Consider the following 11,848-nt stretch of genomic DNA (forward strand, 5'->3'; position numbering starts at 1 on the left):
GTAAGATGAATTTGTCTACATATCTAACATACAACATTAAGAATATAATTATGCTGTAGTGTCTTATGCTGGAAATTGACCAACTGCTTGTAGGTGGTCATAAAAATGTTACGAAGAGAAGTGCTTGTATTATTAATCTCTTTGCTGACAAGTATCATTTCATGAGTATAATATAGTAGCATATTGCATACATTAAGTTTGTACAATAAAAAAGGAATCTACATATTTAAAACTAGCATCTGAAGACCAGCCACATCCACAAAAAACTGATAAAAGTTATTTTCACCTCATTAAATAAAGACTATTATGCTCTAATGCACAAAATAATTTAAATAGGAAATCTGTTATAATGAAAAAATTCTTGTTTCTTTGTAGAAAATACATAAACAACATTGTACTGATGGCCATCTCGGGAATGGAACATTTAGTTTTGCTGGCAATAATTATTCTGTTAAAAAAATTTAAAGGTTTCTTTTAATAAGTTGTCACTAAAGAAAAAGAACAACACAATCTCACTTTCTATTGAGCATTTAAAGCCTTCATTGTTCATCTGGATGTTGATAAGCAAATCATTTTAGTGTAAACAAATCTACTAAGAGGTAACCACAGAGAAAAATATTCATGAATAAGACAAGGTTGGTGGCTCTACTTACTTTGCTAAACTGCATTATGCTAAGCTGAAATTGTCTATATCTGTGATCTGAGTGTTTGAAACTTCCACTGAGATTTGTCATAACCTGAAAGTTTTCCTATTCATCTGATCTCTTTGGGTGGATGAGATAGATACATAACAGGGAGGGATCCACAGTAAGGGCTGATTTGTGTCTTGTAGTAAGAAAATGGTCTCGACTAACTCAAATAGGCTTCTTGCTGGGAAAAATCTCAAATTTCTGTTCTAATGGCTTAAAACTTCATTTCTTATAAGTCCTGTGGGCTACTGAACTGACAGGAAACTTATACACACCTCACTCACAGTGGTATCAAGAGAACCTCTTGAGTCAAAGGTAGAACCTCTACCGCCCTGATCATAGCATTGCCTTGGTGTCTGTTTCTCTCTTGCAGGAAAGAATTGAAAAGGGAGTGTGATTTTTGAACTATGCCTGCAGGAAACTGCTTCAGAGTGGCACAGTAAGGCACAAAGTTTAGGGGTCTGTAGAAATAGAAACAAAGTTACCACAATGGGCTGAGATTTCATTTCAAGCCATACAGAATGACTGTAGTAGATGAAATATTCAGCTGAAACAAAGGTAGCCTTATGTTGCTCTGAACCTCTCAGTTATGCTAACTGTGGGTACCTTGACAGATAGGAACATTTCTTTTCTATTGTTTCCCAGTAACAAAACAATAAAGCAGCAATTTCTCTCTGATGCCATTTCTCTAAGATGTTTAAAATAAACATAAGCTATCATATGGGGGTAGCAGTTTGTAGTGTGAAATCAAAATAGGAAATAACAAAAACAAAACTACAAACACAATGGACCAACATCATAACCACCTATAGGATTCTAACTCTTTATATTTCCTACTTCAGATAAAGATCTTAAACTATTGCTAATATTCTATATGTATACCACACATTCTCATATATATATATATATATATATATATATATATATATATATATATATATATATATTAAGCATAGACTCACAAAGTTTAATATTTCATTTTAAACTTTGTTCTGCAACTTTTCCCCATGGTGTCCTCTGTGTAGCGTAGATATGCTTTTTCTCTAGATTTGTTTCCCAAGTATGTTTGTGCAGTGTGGACAGAAATGCTGTATGTTTGTTAATGTAAAATTTAGTTAGATAGATAGATAGATAGATAGATAGATGATAGATAGATAGATAGATAGATAGATAGATAGATAGATAGATAGATAGTTCACTGGTTATGATTTTTAATCAAGAGTGTGTAGGTAATATCTTATTTGAGGGAAATGTTGGGAAGACTTTCTAGCCCATTCTTTTTAGGATCTGGGTTTAAAGAAGTCATAGAATCACTGTATTTGCAGATTCTGCTTAAGAATCTACACATGGCCCACAATTGAATTGAGAGGAAACAAGAAAGAACCAGTATATGCATGGAGGACATACCACCTTCTTCTGTGTCCTTTTCATGTATGGCTCATGTATCATCTATTAGAATCCAGAAATCTCTTCTAAGCCAACCGCGTAGGATAACTGAAATGATATCCCTGATACTTCACTATTCACTGCATAATGGCAATGGATTTTTATAGATATTGCAAGTTTTATTTCTTTTCATTTCTTTTTTTTTTTTTTTTGGAATGCCAGGTTATCCCAGTACTATCATGTCTCTGTCTTCTAAGTATGTGGATTACACTTGGCCTGCCTGGCATTTCTGTAGGTTGTGAAGCTCAGAACTCTGATCTTCACAGTTAATAGCAAGTATTTTACAATGAGCTTTTTCTCTAACCTCTTAGATACTGAGCTATGGTTTGCAAAATCTTTAGCATCTAAAGTTTTATTAGTCTAGCCTACCACTAACTAGAACTTTACTGATATGACCAGCAATTGTAACACACAGGAACAATGACACTTAGTGCAAACTGCTGCACTTATACAGGATCCATGCTGATGGAAGACAGGCTACATTTCTATAAACAATGCTCATTATCAAGAAAACAAAAATTCATGTGATAACATGAACAAGAGACCGGCTTGGAATGTATGATTTGTTTGACAGTACTGGCTAAGCAATAGGGAACTAGGGGACAGTACCATCTGTAAAGTTGTTCATGAAGATAACCTCTAAAGCAGGCCCCTTTGGGAGAACAATGAGAGGGAGAAAACATTGAGCATAATATAAAAAAGCAATTGCTCATCCAAAACAATCAAACAAACCAAAAGAAAACTCAACTCAGCATTCTTTCTACAGCTGGTTAAAATCTTTATGAAGGATTTTCAAATTGAATATCCACTTTTAAGATTCATAAATATCAGGGCAGCATATATGCAAAATGTAATACTTTAAAGAATCCAGGCTTATAGTTAATGTATAAAATAGTTTGTTGCCTGACCCCTTGGAGTTTAATGAGATACTGTTGTTATACTGAGAGACAGTCTTTAGGAGCTATACTAATCCTTTAGGAAGACAGCTTCCCTTCACATGAATCAGCAGTTGATTCTATTCTCTTACTTATCATGAGCATGGATGAGCTTGGGCAAATTTCAATTTCATAGATGCAAACAATAGAGAGAGAAAAAAATGAACATTTACTGAAAGTTTCATGTGTGTAATCTTGATCCAGTGCTTAATGTGGATATGGATAGCACTTGATTGTCTGAGCACAGCAATGCACCACTTCCAGAACCTTAGCAAGTGCTATAATTGTATACTTGCCTGAGTTATGCTTTAAACCATAAATTTGAAGCCATACACAAAATGCATACTTCTGTTACTAGGACAACATGGTCTGAGCAATAAGAAACTGACAAAATAATAAATAATCCTTTAGTTTAACCAAGTTCAGAAATGACACAGCATGAATTATGACTTGCCTGGTGGAACTTGTCATTTTTTTACATTTATTGTGAAAATTTGTTAGAGAAAACAAAACAACAAAAGATCATGTCTGACTTCCGAGCATCCAGGACTCATTCTAGAGTTGTTTTCTTGACTCTAGAAACACAATTGCTAGAAATAATACTCAGAACAAGATGAAATAAAGGAAAGCTATATTGTTTTATTTTTATTTAGTTTTATATCATCCCATATACATTTTTAAATTAATGGGGGTATGTAAATGTGTATGTCTGCACACATGCTAGCATGTTCATGCATGTACATGCCAGCATATATCAAAGCTACAGAAGAAGGTATCAGATACTCTGGAGCTAGAACCGCATAAACTTGTAAGCTCTGGAATAGCAGCAAGCACTCTTTATTGCTCAGCTCTTTCTCCAACCCTACGCTTTGTATTCTTATTTCAACTTAACAAAAAATTTTTATTATACATCTGGAATCCAGGAATGTGGACCAAAGGGAAACTTGTAGTTGTAGCTGATTTGTTGTTGTCATATGAGAGGATAAAGTCAAAATTTCATCTGTGGCCTGTTTTCATTAGATCATAGGAAGATAACCTTTTATTAGACAGAGTAATCTTCTGAGCAGTGTGCCTAAGTGGTATATTACCTTCTGGAGTTTCTGTGCACAAAGGACATAAATAATCACTTGAATGGGACTTCTAAACTTTTTATTGCCTTAAACTTTTTTCTTAACTATACTTTAGATTGCGTATATTCTAGGATATGAGGCTTGCCACAGTAGAGCAGATAAATGGTTCCCCACGGAGAAGCACTGTTTATCACAAAGGGATATATCTGGTATTCCAAATGGCAGCAAGGATCACAGAGGCGCATCAACACATGGTGGTGCATTGCTAGCCTCTGCATTACTGATATTTTGTAAACTGCAACTTGCCTTTCTGGGAATGAAAAATAGTAGAGAGACTGGCCTTTCCTTTCAAGTATCTGTGAAAGAGTTAAGGAATTATCTTCTTATTCCAACTAAGACAGCCTAGATAATTAATAAAGCAAAATTATCATTTTAAAACCTAATTTGTTTTGGGGAATCAATTATAATCTTATTTTCAATTTACTATTTCATGATTCTCCCAAAATTATCAAGAAAAATATAAATGCACCCTGCAACTGATCAACTAAAATTTTCTGTGGTTTTCAGAGGTAGCAAGTGCCACTTTGTTGTGCTAACACAGATATCAATTCTAATGTCCAGAGATACAGTTGAGACAGGTTTTCACTCACTATTGCCGAAATAAATAACACTCAGACCTATTTATCGGCAGAGCCATTTCTAATACAGTGTATCAACCAACAAAATTATCTTTCTTATTTTATCATGATATTTAAATAGTTAATCTCAGTGATGTAAGTGCATAAAACAGTGACTGAATAAGTAACACTAACTATGAAGAAGTAAAGCTAGATAATGTGTAAGTAAATAAAGAAAAACCACAGTCTGAGGTGCTTGTAAAGTGGAGAATAGGGTCATTTGTCATTGACTGGGTGACACACGAAGCATTTCTAGGCTTGCTTTATGTGTATCTAATACAACTAGTAACAATAGTATGTGCTTTTCCTTATGCATATGTGCTTTCCGGTGACAATAGGTCTAGGAGAGGATGAATAGCTGATTCATAAACCATTTCATATATTTTCTGTGATCCATAAGAATGTACATGAAACAACTTATATGCATAGGTATAACTTACTGAAGTAATGATGAAAACACTAGCAAGGCTTTGCTCCCTATGTTTATAGGATAATCGTAGCTTTCATATTTTCCTTAACCCAGTTCATATTTTCTTTTACCCATGTCTGTTCTTTCCTCATATGAATATATACTCATGTTCTCTTGGTTACTTTGAGTTTTCTTCTACTTTACAATAATTTTATCTGTTAGTTTATCAATCTTTCCCACATTAAATACATACAGATCTAACTCTAAAGTTATCCATAAGGTCTAGATTGGTCATAGGAATGAAGAAAATAGGAAATATAATCAGAAGGTAAATTACCCATGTAACTATGATTCCCATAATGCAGATTAAGGATCTCATTAAAATTTTTCAAGCTAAAGCAAAATTTTGATGTTGTTAGTGTCTGATAAGTATACTCCCCCTGATTTCATAAAATAAAAAATAAATAAATAGAACTCATAGGATTTCAATATCTCTGAGATTCTGGGCCCCTGATCATTCTAGTGTCTTAAGAGAACTTCTTGTGTTTAATATTTTTAAAAGTGACTGTTAATGATTCATTCAGTACATTCTCCATTCTCAAAGACGTAACTGGAAACTGAAAAACTCTGGTCATGCTCAGGAATTAAACTACAAATCTGTATCTAGCTAACCTAAAACAGATGGATATCAGTGCTACCTCCCATCCTTGACATAAAGTCTATTGATGGATCAGAAGGAAATCAGATCTGGTGGGAGTTTAGAATAGTGTGTGTGTGTGTGTGTGTGTGTGTGTGTGTGTGTGTGTGTGTGATTGTGTGTGTGTGTGCTTGTGCATGTGCTTGTGGGTATGCATGTGCATTTGTGAGTGTGCATTTGTATGTGTATTCTATTCTGTTTAAAGTCTCTGAGTTCTTCATTTTTACTGGCAGAAATTATGGTGATATAATAGAAAAACAATGCTAAACTGATTTTTGTAAAAATATTATAAAATATTATATTGATAAATGGGCCACATATTATTTCCCAAAGATTAATAAGAAAATTCAGGTTATCAAACCATGTGATGTAAGAGAATTTTATCTGTTGAAAACAATGCTGACTATCTGTCTATGGGTAGATGTGTGAGGAGTCTGGATAGTCTCTTTTCAAAACTAGCAAGACAATGCTAGGCAAACGTAGTACCCAGAACAAAGACCATCCTCTAGTGTCTCAGAAACACATGGTAATTTGTCTTCCCTGAAACCTTGAAAGGGGGTATTTGTAATCCTAGAAATAATGAGCACTTTTGTGAAGTAAAGATTTTTGAAGAGAAATTTTGGTTAGACAAGAATTCATATACTAAGGAAATGCTTCTCCCATAAAAGGACAAATGAGGGACATTTGTAAGACATTAGCATTAAGTTCTACATAGAGTATATCTAGAACGAACATATATATTCAGGTTTATATTTTCTCCTTGAAGATGTTCCTTTTTAAATATATTCCAATACTAGTGATTATTAATAAATAATGGACAACTAAAGGCTTTGATACTAAAAAATACAATCAGTAGAACTGCACTATTTGATTAGAATATAAAACATTTTAATTTTAATTAAGTAGCTACAAATATGGGGGAATATATTACATTGTAATATATATTACAATGCTAGGGATCAAGAGAAGGACTTCACACATTGCCTACCACTCTGCTACCTAGCTCTATCCTTAAAGCCCCCTCCAATTTTTTAAAAATAGTTTGATATTTCAAAATAATTTCATTGGTTAGAAATACTCCATTGTAATATAAAAGGATGAATGTAAAGGTGATAAAGGAAATAGCTGAAAAAAGCTAAAGGCTTCATTTCAAAGAGTTGGAATTTAAGATAATACTGACATTCAATATACTGACATTTTAAAAAAAAGGTCCTTTATGGTAGGACTTGTAGTTTTATTCCAAATAACTAAAGATATAACACAAATGGAATGCAGACTATACAGAAAATTACAGAAGGAATTGAAAACAGTGGAAAAGTCACAAATATCTTTTACAATTTATCATAAATGTCTCCAACTATCAAATATGAAATAGTGACTTAAAATTTAGTTCTTAAGGATCACATTAATGGTAAGCATTAAATTAAATAATAAGACATTTATATACATGTTAAACAAATATAAACCCAATGTAACAGATACTGAAGTGTGAACCATGACTAAGAAACAGAAGTATAATGTCATAGAGAAAGCAGCTCCAAAATGAAATAATTTTAGCTTTGACTTATGTACGCCCAGAAATCTTCCCTCATCAACCTGAACTGAGTCATTAACTCTTGAGACTCAGGTCTGCATGTGCTTCAGATAGATGTTTCTCCTATCCGGGGTTTGCAGTTTGCACACGTAGGCACATACATACATACATACATACATACATACATACATACATACATACATACTAGTCAATTCCTTTCTCAGGATAACCTTGAGCCACAATGTGAAATTGAAATCCTGTAAGAAATTTTTACTTTGATCTCAGTAAATACATATTATCGTGGCAGTTATTATGCTTAGGGGATACAATTTGAGGTGGGAAGAAGAAATTTCAGGATTTATCCTGGAATAATAAGCACAATAAATTGAATAATATGACAAACACTAAGAAGAGTATCTTTAATCCAAGTCAATCAATCCAGTTGATTCATGGCTTTTATACCATATAGATTCTTTAGAAGTCTCCTTTTGGCATTCCTCCTTCTTCTTTACCTCCAAATGCGGACATCTGAGCTGCCAATTCATTTAAAATAGTTTTAAAACTAATAAGTTCACCACCACCAATATGATGTCAGCTGCAAGTACCAATTATGAGACTTAGTATGACAGGAAAAATTTGCTCCTGTGGCATTGATGTACTGATATTGTCTGCTGATCCATACACAGCAGGACAGTATGCTATGCAGCATGTTATCTTCATTCTATGCATGCTAGAAATTGATTCACATAAGACAGCCTAGAATTATGTCTAAGCATTTATCCAGAAAATTCTTTCTAGTTGCAATTTCAGTTCAGTTGTTGTTACGTTTCTCATCTTCACTAATAAAGGAACTTACATGTGCAAGTAGTTCCATTTTCATCCAAAAGTTGATTATCAGCACACGCACATACTCGACCTGCTGGAATGGCCAGGCAGAGGGTGCCACAGCCCCCATTGTTAATGCGGCACATATTGTCACCTGCAGAAAAAAAAAAAAAAGAAAGAAAGAAAAAGAAAGGGAATTGTCACAAAGCTGGTGGTTATGCAATGTCTAGAATATGGTTAAATTTTAAGCTTATGGAATCCAGGCTACATTTTGATGTTCTGTCCTTGTTTTTTTTTTTTGTTTGTTTGTTTGTTTGTTTTTGTTTTTTGGTTTGTTTGTTTGTTTGTTTGTTTTTGTCTACTATCCAACTGCTAGAATTACAGACATATACTGCCAAACCTAGCTTTCAGGAATATTTTTCTTTCACTGAAATATAAATTGGCATAAATATGTGAATGGAAATGTTATATATACAGCTCACCTTTGTGGTTATTCTCAACATTGAAGCTGAATAGATGCTGCTTTCAAAACCAGTTGAAAGTATATGTTGCTTTGGTGCATAAGAGGAATATGTTGTTGAAGGAGGATTATGCACTAGGTAATAATTTTCTAGGGACCTGGAGCAAGGAGATAGGTAGCTTTTTGGCTGTCATGTACAATTCCCCAGACTATGATTATAGCATGGTGGCCTGAATACTTTGAAAAGTAAAGCAGGTCTCTGAAAATGTAGGTGGAGGTCACCATTGAGCAGGCAAGCATGTGGGATTTGATTTTTTTCTAGTGGAGTGAGTACGCTGTATGTTATTTTGCTGAGGATACCACAAAGCATGGCAAATCGAGAAAATTCACAGCACATAAGGCAGAAGTGCTGGACTAGAGACTTTGGGAATAGAGTCACTGATGGAGCACAGGAGATGACATTTATAAAGGAATTCATAAACATATGTCAGGAGCCCATGATAAATTCTAGAAAATAATCAAAGACATATTTGAAGAGCCTTGAGATATGATTTTTGTAAAAAAAAATGTAGTTAACCTGTAAATTTATATAATCACAAATTTGATATCATTTATTCCTTCTACTTGGACAATCAATTGAGGAAATGAATTAATCCAGGTGATATGGTTCTTGCCTGTAAATGTGACTCTTAGAGAGGACTGCTGTGAGTTTCAGGGCAGTCTGGATAACTGAACAAGTCTAAGAAGAACAAAAGCTAAAGAATAACAGTGTGGAAAGAATGAGAGACAGACAGACAGACAGACAGAGGCAGGAGGGAGGGGTGGAAGAAGGAGGGAAGAGAAAAGAGGGTTGCTGAACTTTCTTTGCATCCATCTTTACAGAGAATATTATTAAATCCCAGCAGCACATTGCCCATGTAATTATCTGATAATCTTACAGCACAATTCAATTTTTAATTTCGTCAATAATTAAAATGTCTTATTATTTTAGGAGTAAAACACTAAAAAGACAGCCTTGAGTTACTTGGGCCATAAATAATAAACAATTAAAACATGATAGTTATTGTACAAATATTAATATCGTAACTGAAGCCACAGATGGGGTTATCACCCTGCATGCCAGAAAGGCTGTATTGCCATGGAGAGCACTGTAGAGGAGAGAAGCTCTCCACAATGGTGCTGAATACTATAAAATCCTACATATTATCTCATAAATCTCAGATCAGAAGAAATAACCTAGAGTTTCTTATCAACTTATTTCATTTTCTGAGAAGTGCATTTAACCTTTTATATACATAAAATCATGGAGCACGTTTAAAGCTAAGATAGCAAATCATACAAGCAATGACTTCAATTTCTAAACTAAGAGGATAAGGAAAAATATCTCATACTTTTTTCTAGTAGAGATTGTAGAAATGTTTTATGTAGCTTCTATATATATTCCAGGGTTATGGGTCAAATATGTAAAACTTTACCGGACATTGGGGCACCCTTTCTGTGTTCACAACATGTGCATCATTAAATGTCATATGTAACATTTAATAGCATCCAGATTTAGTAAAATTGGGATGACTTTACAATACTTAGTGGTATACATAACTGAAACAGTAAGAAATAAGAAACGTGATTATAATGCATCTGGTTACATATTTTTAAATATATATGCATAATATAGGAATGAATGGCATGACATTTATTCTCATTGAATACAATTTTTCTATATTCTGAATAAATCAACATTATTTAAAATTTAAACTATATTTCCCTTATTTGAATACAATATTCTGAAAAGAAAAAATTAGTATTTGCACTGCCATAATAGAAATCCCAAAGCTAAATTAACATGAAAAATTTCACATATCTCATTGGAAGAGCCTAGACCTTTTTATAATTAAATTACCCAGTTTACTTTTCAATTTCATTTTAACAACATATTCCCATCAGAGCTTACATGATAGTGTGCTTTGAAATATATCATTTAAAAATATTTCTGAAATGTATTTGCATAATGTAATTATTTCTTTTTATTGAATTATTTTCTTTTTTTGCCATTCCTAATGTTGCCTCGCTTCCTGTTCACCCCTTCCAGAATTTTACACCATAACCCTCCCTTTTGCCTCTGAGAGGGTGGTCCCCTACCCACACACTCACTGCCACCCACTCACCCTCTCCCCTCACACTCCCACCCAGCCCCAGCTCATCCCCACCCCCAGCTTCTCCTATCCCTAGGGCATCAAGTCTCTCCAGGATTAAGCTCAGCCTCTCCCACTGAAGCCAGACAAGGCTGTCCTCTGCTACATATGTGCTGAGGTCAACAGACCAGTCCCCATATGTTCTTTGGTCTGTGGTTTAATATCTGAGAGCTCTGAGGGGTCTGAGTTAGATAATTCTATTGTTCTTTGTGTGGGGTAGCCAGCCCCTCCAGGTTCTTCAATTCTTCCCCTAACTCTTCAATAGGGGTTCCTGATCTCAGTCAAATGCTTGGTTGTAAATATCTGCATCTGCCTCAGTCAGCTGCTGGTAGACCCTCTCACAGGATAGCTATGCTAGGCTTCTGTGTGCAAGTACAACATGGTATCAGAAATAGTGTTAGGGTTTGGTGCCTAACCATGGGATAGATCTCAGGTTGGGCTGGTCTCCAGATAGCCTTTTCTTCAGTCTCTGCTCCATTTTTGTCCCTGCATTTTCTTTCTATCATATCTGAATTTAAAAGTACCTGTCCCACATTTGTAAAACAGACCCATGTTTAGATTTTGTTTTCATATGTAGTGGGTGCTATTTTAGTTTATAAGTTAGAAGATATCCTAGACATTGTGTTTATTCCAAAGATCAGATAAGAAGTGTCAGAGTGAGACTCGGTGTCTGATTGATCCTGGATTTAATATTTGAACATTTTAGAAAAGGCAACTAAACAGTCTGAAGAAATGATAAAATGATCTATAAATTTCATTTTCTTTAGCAATTAAACAGTCTGAAGAAATGATAAAATGATCTATAAATTTCATTTTCTTTAGCAATTATATTTTCATCCTATTGTGCTTATCTTTAGATTGATTTGAGGCTATTCTCTCTCTCTCTCTCTCTCTCTCTCTCTCTCTCTCTCTCT

General features: G+C 34.2%; 1 protein-coding gene across 3 annotated transcripts in view; it reads right to left on the bottom strand.

Annotated features, from left to right (window-relative positions):
• Lrp1b (LDL receptor related protein 1B) overlaps positions 1–11,848 on the bottom strand; it is a 1,970,757-nt gene that overhangs the window by 805,725 nt on the left and 1,153,184 nt on the right. For all 3 annotated transcript variants that reach the window (XM_029472167.1, XM_021181392.2, XM_029472172.1), the window contains exon 15: positions 8,314–8,436. In XM_029472167.1, the coding sequence (XP_029328027.1) occupies positions 8,314–8,436 (123 nt within the window). The remainder of the gene's footprint in view (positions 1–8,313; positions 8,437–11,848) is intronic.

This window comes from Mus caroli, chromosome 2 (assembly GCF_900094665.2).
Source record: "Mus caroli chromosome 2, CAROLI_EIJ_v1.1, whole genome shotgun sequence".
In the NCBI taxonomy this organism is placed as follows: domain Eukaryota; kingdom Metazoa; phylum Chordata; class Mammalia; order Rodentia; family Muridae; genus Mus; species Mus caroli.